General features: G+C 42.2%; 2 protein-coding genes across 8 annotated transcripts; one reads left to right on the plus strand and one right to left on the minus strand.

Moving 5' to 3' along the window:
• The first annotated feature begins 290 nt into the window (after positions 1-290).
• Positions 291-4,442, plus strand: fam113 (family with sequence similarity 113). Its single transcript, XM_010738776.3, has 9 exons — positions 291-587; positions 798-879; positions 1,701-1,780; positions 1,895-2,127; positions 2,268-2,418; positions 2,598-2,844; positions 3,013-3,069; positions 3,511-3,714; positions 3,915-4,442. Exons 1-9 carry the CDS (start codon positions 585-587, stop codon positions 4,085-4,087), a joined length of 1,230 nt encoding a protein of 409 aa, XP_010737078.3. The 5' UTR covers positions 291-584; the 3' UTR covers positions 4,088-4,442.
• Positions 4,443-4,853: 411 nt separating this feature from the next.
• LOC104925200 (dynactin subunit 1) lies at positions 4,854-20,064 on the minus strand. 7 transcript variants are annotated; one of them, XM_019267911.2, is made up of 32 exons: positions 19,905-20,064; positions 17,622-17,687; positions 17,328-17,522; positions 17,010-17,091; positions 16,883-16,914; positions 16,480-16,500; positions 15,918-15,941; positions 14,692-14,778; positions 14,253-14,405; positions 11,853-11,876; positions 11,163-11,360; positions 10,870-11,074; positions 10,650-10,728; positions 10,383-10,542; positions 10,122-10,226; positions 9,814-10,005; positions 9,587-9,703; positions 9,342-9,494; positions 9,025-9,185; positions 8,723-8,891; positions 8,538-8,606; positions 8,056-8,268; positions 7,753-7,914; positions 7,366-7,497; positions 7,161-7,286; positions 6,881-7,023; positions 6,627-6,793; positions 6,308-6,426; positions 6,023-6,218; positions 5,832-5,905; positions 5,653-5,742; positions 4,854-5,564 (listed from the first exon to the last, which is right to left on the minus strand). In XM_019267911.2, the coding sequence occupies exons 2-32, from the start codon at positions 17,661-17,663 to the stop codon at positions 5,427-5,429; spliced, it is 3,828 nt and encodes a 1,275-aa protein (XP_019123456.2). In that variant the 5' UTR covers positions 17,664-17,687; positions 19,905-20,064; the 3' UTR covers positions 4,854-5,426. The 7 variants fall into 7 exon arrangements, with proteins under 7 accessions (XP_019123456.2, XP_019123457.2, XP_019123459.2 ...); XM_019267912.2 differs by lacking the exon at positions 15,918-15,941; XM_019267914.2 differs by lacking the exon at positions 14,692-14,778.
• Positions 20,065-20,756: the final 692 nt, after the last annotated feature.

Genomic DNA, 20,756 nt, shown 5'->3' on the forward strand with positions numbered 1-20,756 from the left:
TTTTGTCTCTGTTTGGTGTGTGCTACTTGATAACTGTAGAATATGACACACAAGTAATATAACAAGAAACCTTTTAAATTAAAACTATTTGAATTATTAATTCATCATTGAAAGACAACATATTAAGCACATTTAATTAGAATTATTACATATTTTTCAGTTGTATCTATTTCATGAACAATTTAAAAATAAATGCTAACTGTTAAATTTGCAATATCTTTTAAAAATGTATGAATTTTGATTATTACTATTTTTAATGTTGCGGCCTAAGGAAAGGTGTGGCTGAAAATCCCGAGAGCCAGTGAAGGCGTCACTAAATTGAGGACACCTGCGGTCTGCGCGAGTAATGGTGAATCAGGGATAAAGTTTTGAAAACTTTGAGCTTGTTCGAGTTGTTCAATAACTTTGAAAGTAAATCCACTGGGTGTTGGTGGGGCTACTCAGCACTGAGTCCGTCCCTAGGAGGAAAAACATCCACGTTGTAATGATTTAATTCCCATTAAAGTTGCTCAACTTAACGTTAGCTCGCCAACAGCCAGTTAGCGTCAACCGACAAACAACCGACATTTGCCTGAATTCAAAAAATGGTAAGTTTTTATTTTATTTTTTGAGTCCAAGTTAAAACAAATGCTAATTAATTAATTAATTAATTAATTAACGTGTCAGCCGCAAATCGAGGCTGAGCCTCTGTAACTTAGCCTAGTGGTGCTAAGTAAAGATGTATGTGTGTAATTGGTAAATGGTTAACGTTGACATTTTCTTTAACAACAAAATGTTTTTGGCTTTGTACTGAACAGAAGGAGACGATGAAGCGTGTGAGCCACCAGCAGGCCGTCCAGCTGCTCCAAAACAAATTCATTGTGGTCCTGGGAGACTCCAGTGAGTAGTCACTCAAACCAGTCCATAAATTATTATTAATATTCCTCTCAATGCTCTGGTTTAAAATCAATAAACTGTCACTAAACATTAAGAAAACAAATTTCATTCTGTTTAGACACAACCTCAAGAAACACACTAAGAACATAAGAGTTTTGATTGATAATGTTTTAATTTCTAATGTTAAATCAACTCGTTTTCTTGGGGTGTTGATTGATGAAAACCTATCTTGGAAACCTCATATCTCTCTAATTACATCTAAAATCGCAAAAAATATTGGAATTATTGGGAAAATCCGGCATCTTCTAAATACAAAAGTTTCCCTGAATCTATATTATTCTATGATTTATCCTTTTTTAAGTTACTGCAACATTGCTTGGGCTAGTACCCATCAAACTAAACTGCAGCCCATTTTTAGGTTGCAAAAACGTGCAGTGAGAATCATGGCTCTTTCTCCTCCAAGAACCCATACTTTACCTTTGTTTCATAAATTTGGTATTCTTAATATTTATCAGCTTAATTACTTCCAGATTGCTCAGTTTGTATATTGTTCTTTAAACAAAACACTTCCCTCCTTGTTTGACAATTTATTTTCTGCAAACAATCAATTGTCATAATTTCTCAACTCTTTGTTTGTTTTATCTTTTATGGATAATGTAATTAATTATGTGCTTTAAATCAAATCAAATCAAATCAAATCAAATGAGCTGGTAGGCAGGGTAACTCCTCCACTTCTCCATTCACATTTCAAGAGGTTTTGTTGACTGTCTATTCTCCAGCAGGGTCATCTGTTTACACTGATGCTTTCTGTATGTCTTCCTCAGTTCAGAGGGGTGTGTACAAGGACCTTGTCCTGCTGCTGCAGAAGGAGAAATATCTCTCTTCAGCACAACTCAAAACAAAAGTAAGTGATGTTTAGAGCGCTAACCTTTTACCAGGTTTGCATACTGGATGAAACGATGGTGAGTCTCCCTCTCTATGTGATCATGTTGTCCTCGCTCATATCTTTCTCCTTCAGGGTGAGATGAGCTTTGAACAGGATTGCCTGGTGGAAGGCGGTAGTCTAGATAAGATGCACAACGGGGTCGAGTACCGGGAGGTCCGGCAGTTTCAGTCCGACCACCACCTGGTCCGCTTCTACTTTGTGACGCGCATCTACTCCCGCTACATGCGTAGCATCCTAGAGGACTTCCGTCAAGGCTTGAAACCGGACGTAGTCATTGTCAATTCCTGCGTTTGGGATATTTCAAGGTGGATCCTTTTATTTTTAAATATGTATACATAAGTTTAACTCATCAAATGTGATTTGGAAGTGAGACAGATGGAAAATGAGTTTGTGTATGGTGAATCTGTTCTGCAGGTGTGTCTATATTTGTGATTGTGTTTTGTAGATACTTGTCCAACTGGATTGTTGACTACCAGGAGCGCCTAAAAATGTTCTTTGAAGAGCTGCATACGATTCTCCCTGACAAAACCCTGATCATATGGAACCTCACCATGCCCTTAGGACAGAAGATCAAAGGTGGTTTCCTGGTGCCTGAGGTACGTCATTGCCAACCAAACCATTTGCATCAAAGCCACACAAATTACTGCCCTGTGTGCAGCACACAAGTGGACAAACTATCCTCACCAGGCTTAGTAATCAGAATAGTGATATTATTCTTATTTATTTCATTTTATTTGTCTCTGCGTCTGTGACTTGTCTCCCTCCTTCGCCTCAGATTAAGCACAAGGTTTCCCATCTGCGTCAGGATGTGATCGAAGCCAACTTTTACAGCGGGACTCTGGCAAACTCTTACGGGATGGATGTGTTAGACCTCCACTTCCAGTTCCGCTTCTCCCTGCAACACCGCACCACGGACGGAGTCCACTGGAACGCTCTCGCCCACCGCAAGATAACCTCTCTGCTGTTACAGCACAGCGCTCAGGCCTGGGGTGTTATCCTGCCCTGTCCAGTGGCTACTTTTGGTGAGGGGTACAACTGCACAAACACACACACACACAGGGGTTGATATATACTCTCACTGTATAACGGCGCTGGTGGTGGTTAAAGCATACTGCAATAATGGCCTATGCTTTTTAAGGAACTTATTTAATTAAATTAGGTTGACTTGAATTTGTTGTTCGCTCTTTTAGAGCATCCTGAGGTTACTGAGCAGCAGTCAGTCCATGAAAAAGCTATCAAACCTTCAGGTAAGACATGAGATGATGAGGATGATGATGTGCTGATTAGGATTATTTATAATGTTGGATTAACCGACAAGCAAATATAGGTCATATAAAAGTACTATAGCTGCATGACAGTTCTCTCTTTAAGGTTTTTTGCTGTAATTGTTGATTTGTGTTCAAAAGACATTTCTGATGAAAACAGCTTAAAATACTTGCAAATACTGGTTACTGCTACTTGGGCACTTGATGATACCTTTTGTTGTCTTCTAAGGGATTTCTGTCATTCTGAATCAACAGCCAAACGTGTACATCTAGCTCACATATAATGCATCATGCATGCAGTTTCGTTTATCTAAATGTTTTTGTCATCTTAAACATCAACAATTAAATGTCCAATTCTTGTGCATACAAATGTTTTCTGTCTTTTCTGCCATCCTCACCTCCCCATCTCGTCTCTTTTCACAGTGTGCTACCAATCAATGGGAAATTCCGGCGGCCACAAGGAGGACTTCTTCAGTGATGCCCCCTCTGTTGGCTACTTGAGCTTTGAGAACAACCCACAGCCACAGTCAAATCGCCGTAAAGCTGCTGGAGCTTACAAACCGGCCCCCCAACCACAATTTCATCTACCAGTTCACAGAACTCCTAAACGTAGACAGGATATAAATGGTAAGGGTGCAGACAATGAACAAACAGATTGGAGATGATGTATTTTTCTTTAACCAGACCTCCCAGGTCAAATTTCATGTTTATTGATTTGTTTTTAAGACCAAAGTAGTATAAGTGTGGGTCTTCTGCTCTAGTTAAAGTGTCTTTGAGCTGCCCTGTCTACTCTAGAGCCTATTAACATGTCCTTTTATGTTTGGCAGATTTCGGCTTCAGGCCTCCCTACCACTTTCAGCCCTACTACAAGCCCTGCTACGTGCCTTACTACGGGCACCATCATCAGTACGTGATGAGAAGCCGGCAGACCAGAATCTACTACGCTCCATACACCCAACAAAGACCCAGTCATTATGCCCATCATGGCCATTACTACTGAGGCAGTGTGTTGTTAAAGATTCAGACACAATCAAACTCCGCTTACCGTGTTACCTACTTCCACGTCCGTTCTACGTCCTTTGTACTTAATTGTTGTGTTGCAAACAAAACTATTACAGGCTTCTAACCAGAAGGAAGCATTACTCCCCATAACTGTTTAGTTGACACTCAGACACACACATTTGGCCCTTTTTTATTATTGTAAATTGATACTCTTTTAGTTGTCTGAATGTCCAGTTTTGGAGTTGTTGTTGCTGTTGTTCTTTAGCACCAAAAAATATTTTAAATCTTTTTTAATTCTGCACTGCCCACATGACGTGTGCTGTATTCTATTAAAGGTTATGCTGAGATTCCAAGAGTTTTTGACTTATTTAAAAATTAGTTACTTATTATACTTCAGAATTGCATGTCCCATGGCTCTGGAACTGTAGAGCCCTCATTCCTAACACTAATATACCAAGCTCTAATTATTGATGCTAGAGGGAAACATGGATTTATTTAATAAAAAAAAAAGTCAGAAACAAAATGATTGGAGTACTTGGGCGTCACTTCAAAGGATAACAAACATTTAATGTGTGTATATGGACATTTCTTAAGAAGATCATTGTAGCCTGTCTGATTGGAGGCAGTCATATCCACGCCAAACTCAAGATAATAGTACTGGGATTAAGACTGAAACAAACTGGTACCCTAAATTGTACATGATTTAAATGGGGCAAGTCCTACACATGCTGTTCAAATAACAAAAAACATCTAGACACTTAATGTACGCGTGAACTGACTGTGGACCTTTTTAATATTAGACTGTAAACAGCTTATGTTTGTCAAAAACAGTACAGATATACAGGCGGTACAGTGTCTTAAGTCAAAACTGACGTGAGCTCATTAATAAAGATACTCAAATTGATTCCTTGCTTTTATTGGCTGACTGACTACAAATACAAAAGATACAAAGAGAGAGAGAAACTGTCAATAGGTGCAAGTACAGTAAAAATGACTTGTTGCCATCTTTTCCACAGAGTTGGTCAAGTGTGTGCATACAAACAGTTTTAATAATGGGGAAAAAAAAATTACACATTAATAATGTAGCATTCAGGAGTCAAACCCATTTGGACTTCAAACTGATCAAACACCTATCTGTGTTACGTCAATGTAAAGACATTACTGTGCCTCAGTTTTATTAGTGCTATAGTGTTAACTTATGCAGATAGTGGATACAATTTCCTGAGAATATTGAAAAGCAAAAGAGATAAATAAGGATGTTGAAATGGAAGCTGGAATAGGAATAAAGAAAAACTTTCTTCATGTTAATCATGGCTGAGGACCAATGGCATGCCGTCTTAGGCCATGAGGAGGCGGTGCACCTGGTGCAGCTGCTGCTGTGATAGGACGAGGCGATGGACTTGTTCTTGTCCACGGGTGCATGGAATAGCAACACGACCTACATACACTGTTCCTCCCTTCTTCTCCTCCTTGGCCTAGGAAACACAAAAAAGTACTTGTGAAGTATTGAAATCTATCAAGAAAAGTTCAGTCATAGAGCATATATAAACTGTGTGGTTTTACCTTGACAAAGGAGCAGACTGGGAAGGTGGCAAAGTCAGAGGAAGCCTTTGCTCCAGGCTGATAGGACACTACATGTTCAGCTACTTCTCCCTGAAACATAAGGATCAAACATTTGGGTTTGTACTGCAGTCAGCTTATTGACACGGTAAGAACAATAAATGTGACTTCGAAGTCGTCACCTTCAGTTTTTCCAGAGCGTCGCTGAGATTCTGCAGTCGAGCGGTCTGCTCCAGCAGCTGTGCACTGGCACTAACTGGAAGATACACAATCAATCAGAACACTCATAGGAATAAGGACACAGACACACACACACACACACACACAGACAAAAACAGACAGAGAAGAGAAAAGCCTTAAAAATAAAACACACCTGCTGTCTTCCCAGTGACGTCCACCACTTTAACCTCTGCACTCAGCTTGAGCAGAGTTGCCAGCAGTTGATCTGTCCTGCGATAGATGCCTGTGTTTAGTCCTTCTGGTGGCATGGAGCTTTCTTTGGACACCTGTGGTAGTTTTGGAGGGCAGAGTGGAGGCAGGGAGGCCAGCTGGGCTCTCATCTTCTCTGCCTGTAAGTCAAATATACTCCAGGTAAATATTACAATGGTTTAGACAGCCAGCATTCTATCAAAACATACTAATAAAAACACCAGTGTACCTTGAGTCTGTTGTTCTCATTCTTGAGGTGTTTGATGCCCAGTCTCTGGGCTTCAACCTGCTGCCTAAGGAGAGGGGAGTCCACCACCTGTAGTGGTCCAGCCAGGGATGGAGGCACACCTGCAAAATAGTGAGCATAGTAAGAGACATTCAACACATCACTACAACACAATTTTTGTGATTCCTAGAATTGGATTGCTGGTCATATTACACACATTTGCTGCAGCTGCTGTAGTAGTATCATTACACCTACTGCAGACAAAAGATTATCAGCAGGTTGAAATTGCTTACAAAAAGTGACTATAACCACAGTTATTCACCTCCAGCAGATCCCTGAACAATAGAGGCAATTCCAGAGGCAGGTGGGCCTCTCAGGCCTTCGATGGTCATCTTCGATTGGTTATTAATGCGTTGTTTCAGCTCTGCCTTCTCCGCTTCCAGCTGGTCGATATCAGCCTGCAGAGCATCCATCGTCTCCTCAAACTCCCTGGAGAACAGGAGAGAGGAAGGTGAGTGAGCAGGAAAAGAAGATTAGAAGAAGAATTTCTTCAGTTTACTTCCTTGTCATTCTTACTTTTCTTTCTTCTTCAGCATCGCAAGGTTCTCGTCCAGTTTGGTCTGAATCTTCTCCACTCGTTCATCTGCGTCTTTGGTGGAGGTGTCCAGCTTCTTCTCCAACAGGCTCAGACGAACGCTGGCCTCACTGAGCTCTTCACCCTTGGAGAGAGACAGGTACAGTCACATTAATTACGCCTGTCCTGTTTCTGATCCTTTTATTTTAAGAAGTGTCGGACTGATGAAACAATTCACAAGAAATGCTTGAGTAACTTGAGGTGTTTGCTTGAGTGTGTTACCTTGATCTTCAGTGACTTCTTGAGCTCCTTGATGACCGTCTCTCTGTCTTCCAGTTTAACTCCTAGACCCTCAGCATCAGTCATCTCGGCCCTGACGGTGGATGCTCTTATCTCCACTGGAAGAGTCTAAGGATGTGATCAAACAGTAAGTATCGGAACAGGGTAGAAGTGAACAAAATGTGACAAAGTTGAGGCATTCACATACCTTGCCCTGTGGTTTGTCGGCATCATACTCTCCTTCCTGCATGGCCGTGGCCATCTTGTTCATGGTGGTGATGACGGAGCTGCAGGACTGACGCAGACACTCTGGGCCGTTGAGGCCATGAGAGCCATACACCTTGGATAAAAGAGTGTAGATTTAGATAATACAGCATTTGGCAATGCTTCTGCTGGGAGTATCTAATTCAATATACTTTGTGATGGATTCAATAATCCTTAACCACTGGCTAAGAAAGTAATATCTGGCCACCGTCTGGTAAGACATCTATGACTATAGAGTCTCTATGGAGACTATGTAAAAGACTAATTGCCCATAGTTTTATGTGTGAAGATAATCGAGCAAATGGTGCATGATTATTTATAGTTAAACTACCTGCTCCACAGCCTTGCAGGCGATATCCTCCAGTTTGAGAGCGTTGAGCCCCTCCTGTTCTGCCATCGGAGCAACCATCTGAGCTCCAGCTGCAGCCACCTCCTGCAGCACAGCCACCACGCGGGTCTGCTGGCGCCTACACTCGGTCAGCGTCTCGGACACCTCCAAAATGAGAAACGACATGTCAGTCAAGCATATGCTGTAGACCAATCATTTTTGTGTGTGCCTTAATGGCTCAATGATCACTAGACAGTGTGTCAATAGATCCAAGTTGTCTATGTGTTTTGTTTCTGTATCTCACACCTGCGGACCAAAATTGAGAGCGGCGGGAACTCCAACCACATCTGTTCCAGGCATGCGACGACGGATCTTCTTACAGAACTGTCTGATATCAGAGCAGGACGTGTCCAGGTCCTTTAGGAGGACAGAGAGACTGGAGCTCTCCTGACCTGCAGACAGGAACGCCCGCAGACGAGCCACCTCCACTCCCATGCAGTCCAGGGCACTCTGGGTAAACTGGAGGTGAGAAAGTTTAGAAAGCCTTATTACTACATTCTCATTTATGTTTGACTTTGTTACATTTCCTCATTGGGATCTTATTTTCTTTTCTTCTTAGATGAAAGAACTTTTTAAACAGTCACATTGTTGACTGGATTTTTACTTTGATAACTGGTCAATCTGAATATGCTGCTATTTATAGAAACGTACTTTAAGAATGCAGAATTCTGTTAGCTCGCGAAACTGTCCCAAGCTTTGTAACTACAGAAAGAAGAAGCTTGAAGTACCTTAATGTGGTCAGCCAGCTGCACTGTACAGTCTTCAGTGTGGTCTGCCAGATGCACACTGTACAGTTGCTGGAAGACAAAACGACAGTGAGAAACTTATTAGAATGACACGTTTTCTGTGCTTAAATGTTTGTGTGTGTGTTTAGATACAACTCTGGGAAGATCTTTTCACATTCTTTAGTTACCTGATAGTACTTGATGGCCTTAGTCAGAGGTTCCACCTGAACAGTCTCATCTAGCTGATCTTTATGCAGCAGGTCGATGAAATAATCCAGAGAGCGCTCATGGAAGCTCATTTCAGAGTACAGTGTACCCATGCGCTTAAAAACCTCCACGTCACAGGTATTCAGAGCCCTGAAGGAGAGGAAAGTGGATAGAAAACAGCAACAAATGATTTATCTAGAAATATAATTTTTCTTTAATCAGGTCTGATAATAAATATAATAAATCATTTCTGACACATCAGTGATGAAGCTGCAGTGCTTACTGTTCATATTTGTGCAGAGTGGCCTGCAGCAGGCTGAGAGAGTACACCAGTCCTGAGGCAAAGCTGCGCTGCTCTCCTGGAGGCCCTCTGAGCCCCGTCCCCTGGGCCAAGTTCCCGTTCAAGTCAAACTTCTCCTGGGCCTGTTTACTGATCAGCTCAGCCTATCAGGTAAAGGACAGATAGACACACAGAGGCATTAATTAGAGGGACAAACTAAGCACAGCAGTTCAAGTGAAGTCAATAATGATCAGGATTCAACACAAAGAAACTTGTACACATTTGTCCAGTTCTCAACACCTACAGACAGAGCTTCATACCTTACAGATGAGCCTGGGGATGAGCAGAAGGACCAGAATACAGTCGTGATCTCCACCGTGACGGAGGAAGGAGTCCGGCATGAAGGAGGTGAGGAGGGATACCTGTCTGTTTGACTGAGCCACTTCCATTTTCCTCAGCTCCATCTCAATGGCCTAGGCGCACAGATTAGATGGAAATGGTGTCAAAGGTGTGAAACAGGTTTGCTCCTTTCAGTCATCATTGCTGGCACGATAGCGCAATTTACCTTGGCATAAGCCTTGGTCTCTGCAAACTTAATTTTGAAGTCAAATAGCTCAGCAGGAGGTTGCTGAACTTGTTCAGCATTTGCATTCTGCTGGCTGATCAGCTCCCTGTTGGCCTCCTGATACACAGAGAAAAGAACATACAGTGTCACAAAATGCCTCCCCATGCAGAGTTCATCCTCTGATTTTTTTTTCTTTGAGCATGCGTGTTTCCCTCCTCTTCACCCACCTGTAGCCCGGCTGTGAGCTCTCTGTATTTGCTGATGGTCTGTTGATAATCAGCTACGGTCTCCTGGGCAGCCTCCACCCTTTTCTCAGCCTCTCGGACCTTTGCTCCACTCAGGTCCACCTGCTCCCTCAGCTCCATTTCTGTCTCTCGGGCGTTCTCCTGGAGCTCATCGTTCATTTCATTGATGGCTTCCTGTTGTTACAGGACAGAGTTACAGTAAGTGATAGGTCCATAAAAGCGAGCTGTTAGCTGATAAATATTATTTCCTTTTTTGTTTAGTTAGTGATCATAAATGCAGCGGTACCCACCAAATCAGTGACGGTTTCTCTCAGCTCTCTGACTTTCTCCTCCAGGTCAAGGTTTCTTTCAGTCAGGGTCTCCACCATCTCCTCTGACCCTAAAGCAGCATCCACCTGGGACACACATAAGCAAGCATGTAAGTTCAGTTAAATTCTTACATGGCAAACTAACAAGAACAGCCCATCCACATAGTACTAAGAACCTCCACCTATATCTGCTCCTCTCTGTAATCATATTCATCTTCTTTTCTTGTGTCTTGCTGACTTTACCTGCTCCTTCAGTTCATCAATAGTGGCCTCCGCCTGCTTGACTTCATCCTGCAGTTTTTCCTTCTGAGTCCTCAGAGCCTCCAGCTCAGTGTTCTTCTTCTCCATCTGCTTCTGCAGCTTCACATGCTCCTGCTTCTCTGAAGAAGACAGGTCACGCATCCTGAGGGAGAAAAGGAAAATTTTGTTTTTATATTGGCTTTTTATCAAAAAAAAAAGAAAAAAAAAAAGAAGCTTATTCTTTAATCTGGTGTCAGACATTCGACTGACCGAACCAACGCCTCCTTTAGTCGGCTGTTCTGCTCCTCCAGCTGTTTGACATGATAACTTGAAGCGGCTCCATCTGAGCCTGCAGGAGAAACAGAAAAGGACAACACAGTCAGGAACAGCAGCATATAAATAAAGGGGACATGACAAGAAGGAAGAAAGATGGCAACATAGATATGAAGGCATGAAGAGGCTTTTATAGATTGGTAAGCAGAGTACTGACCTTTCTCTGAAATCTCATGTCTAAGGATCTCCAGATCCATGGAGAGCTCGTCCACTTTCTCTTTCAGTGTGTCTACCTCCACCTGCAGTGACTCTGCGCGCTCTTCAGCCATCTCTTTGTCCAGTGTGGCCATCTCTATGGCGTCTGCCGTGTCAGACATCTCTTCCATGTAGCGGTCCTTGGCTTCATGTGCCTCACGAGCTTCCTGCGGGGAGGATGTACAAAATAAAACTCTAGAAACTAATTTTTGCTGACAGTAGAGTACATTTATGTACATTTATTTTTCTGTGTACCTTCTTGGCCTCTTTGAGCTGTTTCTGCAGGTCAGCCTGCTGCTCCTGCATTTTATTCTTCCATTCTTGTAGCTGTTCCAGCTGGATCTTGTGTTTCTCAAGCTCCTTCAGCTTGGCCTTGTCCTCCGTCCGCTTCATCTTCAGCGTTTCCAGCTTCTCCTCCAGGTCCTTGACTTGAGCTCGCAGTGATTCCTCCTCCTGAGAAGGATGGATGGATGGATGTGTGGAGGGAGGAAGCATAAGGACAGTTTAAATGTGCTGCCTTTAACAAATTTAGAGGATTAACTGGATTTAATTCAGGTCCAAAGATATTATTTTAAGGCAATAATAACAAACACACTGATTAAGTCCCATCACCAAAAACCCCAAACAATGTTTATGTCAATACTGTGGCCACAAATTAATTTGAAAAGGATTTCCTCAAGTAATGGACCTCTGCCAGAAACATTATAAAGCCACAAAAGGAAGATGAATGCATTCCCTCCAAACACACATGGTGAAACTGAGTATTTCATTCAGTGTCTCAGAGAGTTAAACCATGCATCAACACCACTGTGAGGACATCACAACCATACTGAAATACTGAGAGGGTGTTCTGAAGGCCATTTTGCCCTCTGATGTTATGAGTTTGTTAGTCAACTCGTGCCAGGTACCAGCAGCAGCATGCATGTAGCCATTAGAAAACTCTACCTGCTTGGAAATGGCAGGTTCCACCTGGTCGAACAATGACAACATGGATGACATGAAACCACGTTAAAATGAGAAACATGATGGAGATGTTGATCTTTTGTGCTGGTGATGGTGACGAATTCCGCATGACAGCATGAAATGTGAGACTAAAACGTTGGGTTACTTAACGTAATCCCTGGTTCTTTAATAACAGAACGAGGTGTTTCACTATGGGAATCGATTCTGGCGAGACCATTACGGAAGCTCCAATGACACAACGTCTGTCTCTGACAGACAGGTCGACGTGTAGGGAAGGCCCCGCCCCTCTATATATCACGGTCGACCGCCCCGTCCAGGCCATTCTTATCGGTTTCTTCCCTCATACATGCAAGGAGGGAATTGTTGGTGAAACACCTCACTCTGTTATCAAAGAACCAGGGATTACGTTAAGTAACCCGACGTTCTTTTTCTAACTTCGCTCGGTGTTTCACTATGGGAGATATAGACCACTCCCGGAATGCATAATCTCCCGAAGTCATCTGGCTCCTGACTGGGATGACATCAACCAGTTTCTGAAGCACCAGACTCGAGCACTGTGTGAGCTAGGGATGGACCTGAGACATCCAGCCTATAGAATCTCACGAAAGTGTGCGGAGAAGCCCAACTAGCCGCCGCACAAATGTCCTCCACCCTAACTCCTTTAAACAGAGTCCATGACGTAGCCATGCTCCTGGTGGAGTGAGCTTTCAAACCTGCAGGGGGCTGCCGGCCCCTGCACCTGTAAGCTAAGCCTATAGCATCCACAATACAATGTGACAGTCTCTGTCGGGATAGTGGCTTCCCCTTGTGGGGCGTGGCCCAAGACACAAACAGCTGATCGGTTCCCCGGAAGCTGGCTGTCCTGTTTACATACACACGTAATGCACGCACAGGGCGCAGAGTGTTCAATCTGCTCTCCTCCGCTGACCCAAACGGCGGAGAATGAAAAGCCTTCAATTCCACTGTGGGGCATCTGTAAGCAGATTCCACCACTTTAGGTATGAACGCCGGATTCGGCCGTAAACACACCTTAGCCAAGCCCGGAGCATCTAACACAACCGCCAAGTCCCATAATGGCACCATAGGCCTGGAAACTGGCAGTTTCCGGCGCACTCCGTTTATAAAGCGGCATACCAACGGATGCTGGCCCACCGGCTTATCCCCAAAGCCTATGTGGCATGCTGGAATAGCGGCCAGATACACCTTGATAGTGGAAAAGGCTTTACCCTTTTCCAGCAAAGAAAACAAAGAATGTTCACAGAGCACTGAAATGAAACAATACGTCTGGCCTCACATCACTCCTCAAACACTCGCCACTTACAACTGTATAATGAGCGAGTGGATGAAGCCCTTGCACACTGAATAGTGTCGATCACGTTCTGAGGCAATCCAACAGTGCCCAAATTTAACATCTCACGGCCGGGCCAGTACTGACTTTTGGTCCAGTTTATTCTGAAACCCAGACCGCTGAGGTGAGACGTCACTGTCTCCACATCCCTGAGCGCCTGCTCCCGTGAATGAGAGCATATCAGATAATCGTCTAACAGGAGCACTCAGTATTCGTAGGCTATGCCCCGGTGAGCAAACCTGGGGAATTTCCTGTGTGCAGGGAAAATCTCTATGTGAAAATATGCATCTGCCAGATCGACTGTGGCAAACCAGTCACCGAGACGGATAGACTGACACAACACTTTTATTGTTAACATTGTGAACGTGTATTTTCTCAGATGACTGTTAAACACACGCAGATCCAGAATGGGACGCAGTGATCGCCCTTTCTTTGGAATGAGGAAGTAACGGGAGTAAAATCCCTGCCGACTCCCCTTGATCGGGACCACTCTGATCGCTCTTTTTATTAAAAGAGAATCGATTTCGTTCTGTAACACCCCTCTGCTACTGACATCAAAACACCGTTGAATCTCAGTGGTTTTGTAGCAAACTGAAGCCTGTATCCCCGGGAAACAGACAACGTGACACATGTATTCACTGCGCATTCGTGCCATTTCTCCACTTGAACCGCCAGGGGCCCTCTCTCCAGAAGGGCGACGGCGCGATACACATAGGGTGAGGGTCTCTGCCCGAAATCGGCGGGAAGAGCCCTTCCCCTCCGTCTGCCCGGCCCCCGGCTCCTATGACTGGGGCTGCGGGGACAGACATGCCAGCCGGGGGAGAAATGTGGTACTAGGGGTGAGCCTAGTTTAAATTTTTTATTGGGGTATATAGTTGGTGTGAGCCTAACTATATAACATTGTGTCATTGGAGCATCTGTAATAGTCTCGCCAGAAGCGATTCCCATAATGAAACACCGAACGAAGTTAGAACAAGAATCCTTTTAAATTCTAAATCTTTATAGGCATTGTGTTGACACTGTCAGTGACCCACCTTGCTTGGAGTAGCTGTGACCGAGGCTGCCGCTGCTGCAGGCGACCCGCTGGGCTGAGGCATGACAGGAGCCCCCAGTGCACCCTGATGGGAGGACAGACCTGCCTCACTTACATCACCAGACAGAGAGGACGCCAGGCTCTCACGAGACGCCTGTTGACCGACGAAGGTATGTGATGGAGGGAGGAGAAGAAGAGGGATAAAACAGAGGAATAAAGAAAAAGATGGTGAGGTGTGCAAACAATCGCATAATCAAAACAAGAGCCCTCTCCCACAGTGAACTCCTTTTAGAAGAGTGATCATGCCTATGTGATTAAAAATCCAATATTCCCGACTTCATGCATCTTATAGCACCACACATTTCACCTCCTGCACCTGTACACCAAACATCACCACTCCCTGTGAGGTAACAGAGGCACCCTGATGTAACAGAGCATACCCTGAGGGACAGGCTGGTGCGGCCGGTGGGTCGGAGCAAGAGGGAGGGGAGGGAGGTGGCAGGCGTGAGACGACTTGGAGTGCTCCACTGCCACATTGCAACAATCACAGAGACTGTGTTAGGACTCTCCAGAGTTATTTGTAAAACTCTACAGAATGAAGCCTTGTGTCTCATTCATAAACATCATCATTGCTAAGTCAGTTGCTCCACCAACCTGTGTTGATTATGCTTATTGTATATTACATGTGTACAAGTTTGAAGTAAAAACAAAACAAAACATAAAGACACATATTCTTCAGACAAATAATAATATAATATTCTAGTCTAAAGTGATATCAATATACTGAAACTGAATAAGGCTAGCAATAAGTAAGGCCAGAAGAATTATTAAGGATCCCAATCACCCGGATAACAGGCTCCCCCCTGCTGTGATCAGGGAGAAAGCTCCAGATACACCAGGCAAGCACTGAGCGGCTCAGGAAGAGCTTCTTCCATCAGACTACTAGAATCCTAAATGAGGACACTACCAGGATAATCTATTCCGTATTGCTATTATCGTTGTTATTATGTTATCATAAGTTATTTTTACTTATTTAGTTCCACTGAGAATGCATAATAGTAGCTATCTTGAAATATCTTTCACGATAATTGTTATTTTATGATTATATGTGACAAATAAATGATCTGTGATAGACCACTATTGACCAATAAAATCAGCCTACCAATAATTGGGTTGGGTTCTAGTTATGTTCTAAATATGCATTTCATTTTGTGAATTAATGGCATGTACAATCAAGCTAAGTACAACACACTGACTAAAACTTCAACTGCCACTTCCAATCATCAGCTGAAATGGACCACCTATAAAACTACCTGTCCAAATAGTAACAAATAACACTATTAAAAATACACAAAAGGACCTTCATTACAAGCAAAATGTGACTTGTTTACGGAATAGTTGATATGCACACATGCCATACTAATGTAATCCTGGCTGTCATCTCTACGGTTTGAGGACAAGTATGTACTTCTTATCATGCTTCACAAACATGCATGGCCTTTGAAAACATTTCAAACACGTGAAGCTGTGCCCTTGGTCTAACTTGTCTAATGCCCTGAAAAAGGTGAAACATAGAAATAACAAAACTTCTCAAAATGAACTGCTGTTTTAAGTCATTCTGTTTTGATGCCGTTTGACCTCTCCTGTCCGCTGTAGACGAGCTCACCTTGGCAGAACGGCGGGTAGAGGACTGGAGGAGGGAGGTGAGTTGCAAAAAGAGGGATGGACACACGCGCACGCACACACACAGATATACACGCACACACACATCCAGTGGTGAAGCAAGATAAGAGATTAGCAGCAGAGAATCATACCCACTGTTAGTTCATATAAATTGGTCATAGTTTGACAGCTGCATGCATAATAAAGAATAGGGATTCTCGATGACTCAAGCCATAGGAGCAGGATAAAATGCAAACTCATGCAACGGTGTTAAAACAGTGACACCATCATGATAAAACTGTCATACTGTTGTCCTCTAGATGTGTACGCTCTGTGTCTTTACCAGAGCAAAAAAGTACACAAAACAAAAGTGAGCAAACAAACAACAACTTCTGTTGTACAGCGATGTGGAAATGTCGTCTATCAGTGACAGGTGATGTCTTTATGTCCTGTGCAAATGTTGACATGTAAAAGGGCAACTTAAATATAAAAAGGTGAGTAGATGCATTAGTGTGATTAACAACAACCATGGCAAAAGCAAGCGCATTGAATTTAAATATTTCTACCTTCTTAACGTTCGCAGGTGTCTGCAACAAAGTATTCAGAAAAACAAAAATGAGGCAAAATTCACATTTATCAGAAAAGAAAAAAAAATCTAATTGGTGGACTTTTTTTTTTTTAAACAAAGCACCTCTGATCAGGAAAACACCATGGACAAATCAGACAGAGGGTCATCAGTCATCAGAGGGTCATCAGTTTGCTTTACTAGTCTGATTAATCTTGTTCAACACATTTAAACCAGCATGACTGCTCTGGAAAAGGGAGGTTTTAACTTAAAGTGAGCAAGTACATGGACAATCCATATTTCTTAAATCCACAATACATATATCTTTCAAGGCAAAGTCATAACAACAAAAGATTACTACACTGACAAAGGACAAAAAGTAAGTGAAAGTAATGGTCACCTACCTGCTTGGATGTTTTGGGAGTCTCATGAATGTCTAAAGGAAGCAAATGGACAATTATTATCTACTGTTGCTGTGTTTTAAAAAAGGTGTGCATTTCACATTGTTCCAGTTGTGAAATTCACACTCGCCTTTTTGTCTGGGTATCTTTGCAACACCTGATTCAGGAGTATCTGGTGAGGTGGCACTGGAGCCATCGTCCACCACCTGGATCTGTAGAAAGGGACAGAGAAACTCAGGGATGTGATTCAACATAGACATGAAAAAAAAAAAAAAGAGTCAATTGACACCATGACAACCAAGCCTTTCAACCTATCCTCATAGCTTCAGGTTATTATTCAAGTAATTAAGTAAAATCAGAAAGATTACACAGTCACAGGAGGCTCTACACCCTTTTCCAACACTCATACACAATGTTCATCTTTTGACATCACATTTATGTCACCAACCTGGGACTGTCTGACAAATATCCCGTGATTTTCCTCACAGGTGAAGTAGCGTTTCCCCTGCACCGTGCCGTCGTTCTTGCCTTTGGGCTCATTCAGTATGACGCCCACCCATTTCCCAGAGGCAAAGAGGGTGGCGCCAATATAGGCAACAGTACCGCGCTGACCCTTCCCTATAACCTCCACTACTGAGCCAATCTAGGAGAGACAAGAGGATGAGCGACGGTGAGTTGATATACACTAGCTGAAAGTAATTTCTGCATTTTCTTCTTTTGTCTGTATTGGACAGTGACCTACCTTTGGAGGTTTACTACTCTCCACCGTTCCTGCGCTGCTCATTTTGCTGATCAGTGGGCTGGTCAGCTGGAGGAGAACAATGTGGAAATGTTGGGGGATAAAGGAAAGCTGGTTACGAATGGGACTTAGGGGTGAAATGGGGCTGAGGTTATTACATACCAGAGATTTCAGAATTTCTCAGACATCGTACCTTTTTATATCTTAGGGTTACAGTTACATATTCATACAAGAGCATGTATGAGAGAAACATTTCTAACATTGTCCACTTGAAAAAGAGCCAAACAATAGCATTGTTTTATGTGCAACAATAATTTCAGCTATTTAGAGCAGTCTTAGGAATCAAAGATATTTGAGTCTTGAGGCTACAAAGCACAGAAACACACTCATGCTCACAGTCATATGTCCTGGACCACAATAGACTTCTTAATAAAGAAGCCATATCGCTGCCTTGCCCACACAAAGATGCTCATTGAGACAAAGTAGGACTGCGGTAGAGTCTAATTCTTGTCTGCAGCTGCAGGGACATGTGAATTCATGCTGCCTCACAGTTTTAAACTGGAAACTGGATAGAAATAGTTCATCAGAGCAATAAAATTGAAGCTGTCACAAGATTTTGTTATTTTCAGAGAAGCAAAAAGAACAATTTTCAGAACTCTCCAGAAGACATTGAAAGGTTGATGGGGAACAAAAGACTGGCTGTGGTTTAAACAAAGCGTAGAGAAAGTTTATCTTGTCAGGATATCTGGAATTACTGGAGTCAATATGCAACAAGTCAAATCCTACATCAACTGTACGGTGAGTGTTACATTTTTACGATATGAGATATTGTTCGGTATTAAGTGTCATGTTACTCACCCGAGGGGTATAAGAGTGTCGCCTGTTCATAGCCATTCTGGCAAGTTGGTTTCTGCTTTCACCTTTAGTACAAAACTAAGGCTAATTTGTCTCTACTTTCACATGTCTTCCTCTTTTCCAGAGAGAGGAGAGGACAATACAAGACTGTAATGAGACTGGGAGGGAGCATCGGAAAACGAGCTGAGAGAAGGAGGGAGGAGCGTCTGCTGTTGTGTATTCTCACAGAGAAAAACACATGGACGGTAGCTGGATAATTCACATGGAGCCTTCTGGTAGGTGTGGTGGTAATCAATTTGCTGGCCTACATTTATAATCTTAACACTCGTGTAAGAAGTAGTAATGTATAGAAAATGCTGTTTGCCCCTTTCTTAGATACATTACATCTGTGTATTCAATAACTTTTATAGCCTTACCTAACCTTTACAAATGTTAACAATAAGCTCGTTTAACCCTAGAACACTAACGTTGGGTGATTTTCACCCACACAGTTCTTGTCATGTGATTTTCATTGTGTTGCTGCTGTCTGAGTTGCATTGGTCCCAGGAATGGGTGGACCAAAGGACAAGTTCCCAGCTCCATTATTTTTTTTGCTACGAAATTTCTGGTTAAGGATTACCTGATTTTTCAATAATTTTGCTGCCTTTTTAAAAGGGTCCTCCATGGTACCTTTCTTTTAATTTTATGTGATATTGTATATTGGGAAATTAAAGAAGAGTACTACGATTTGGCATACAGTGTTATACTTTTACATAAATTGATGAATTTTATATTTTATCCAGGATATTATATGGGGTAAAATACTTACTAACTAATACGTTACTGACTTTAACGTTAGTGATGGCGTTACTGTCTTTAACGTTAGTGATTTTAACGTTAGTGATGGCGTTACAGACTTTAACGTTAGTGATGGCGTTACTGACTTTAACGTTAGTGATTTTAACGTTAGTGATGGCGTTACTGATTTTAACGTTACTGATTTTAACGTTAGTGATGGCGTTACTGATTTTAACGTTAGTGATGGCGTTACTGACTTTAACGTTAGTGATGGCGTTACTGATTTTAACGTTAGTGATGGTGTTACTGCCTTTAACGTTAGTGTTGGTGTTACTGGTTTTAACGTTAGTGATTTTAACGTTAACAGCTTTACGTCAGCAGAGGGTGGACGAAGTGCGAGAGGGACAAATGTCATGAAAATAGTGTTTTAACGTCGCTGGATTGTTAGCTTGAGCTCCGTTTAAAACAACGCAGATAGCTCCACACAGAATGAGTCCAGGCTTTACTTTACTTTACTTTACTTTGCCGTCCAGGTTTATCACAGTTAACAACGAGCTAACTAGCTACCTTAGCTTTATAGCTAGAGCTGACCGGCTCGTCAGAGAGAAAAAGACACACACACACACAACAGCTGCGTTTTGTAGCTTAGCTTACCTGGCACACACAGAGGTTCCTGTCTTTAAATGCAGGTCTTTGAGGTGTTCATGCAGACACACAATGACTCTCTGTTGATGTGTTTTTTTTTTTTTTTTTGGACACCTAGCTTAGAAATCCGGTAGTCTTTTCCGTTTTTTTGACAGGCCACTTCCGGCAGCTGGTGTATATATGTCTATGGCTGAGGAGATGAAGTGTGTGAATTAGCGCCCCTCGTGGCTGCACCCATCCTTAAATCAAGAAAAACTAGTTCCTCACCCCGATCTTACACATCTATAAGCCTAGAGGATGTTGTTTCTTTTGTGGTCATATACTGTCACTGTGTTTCTGACCTGGAAGACCATAAGCAATTCAGTAGTTATTGGTTTATTGAAATTTCAATTCCTATATAAGAGCGACTAGAGAAAAACTGTCTAAAGCAAGACAGATAATAAGAGACCATAAGATACTTAATGTTACCTAAAGTTTTTAAAACAGCGTTTTGACTATTAAATAGAAAAGAAAGTTTACAGAGTGGAATATGTTCAAGACAGAGATTACATTATGGGAAAATATGAATAGGAATGGGAATATATAATAAATTCAAAATATAGTATAGTATAGAAAATACTTTGTCTAAATATAAGACAATAAATAAACAAATTGAAAATAAAAAAATAAAACATGCTTTGGTAATATTATATATAATATGTATATACTAATAATAACAGCTTATTTATTTAGTACTGTGGCAATTAATCAATTTATTGAATAGCTGATTGACAAATAACACATTCCCAACTACTTCAGTAATAAATAAATCGATTAAAAAGAAGTGGGTTTGGGGTCTAGATAATCATATGATAGGCATCA

Source organism: Larimichthys crocea, chromosome XIV, assembly GCF_000972845.2.
Source record: "Larimichthys crocea isolate SSNF chromosome XIV, L_crocea_2.0, whole genome shotgun sequence".
Classification (NCBI taxonomy): Eukaryota; Metazoa; Chordata; class Actinopteri; family Sciaenidae; genus Larimichthys; species Larimichthys crocea.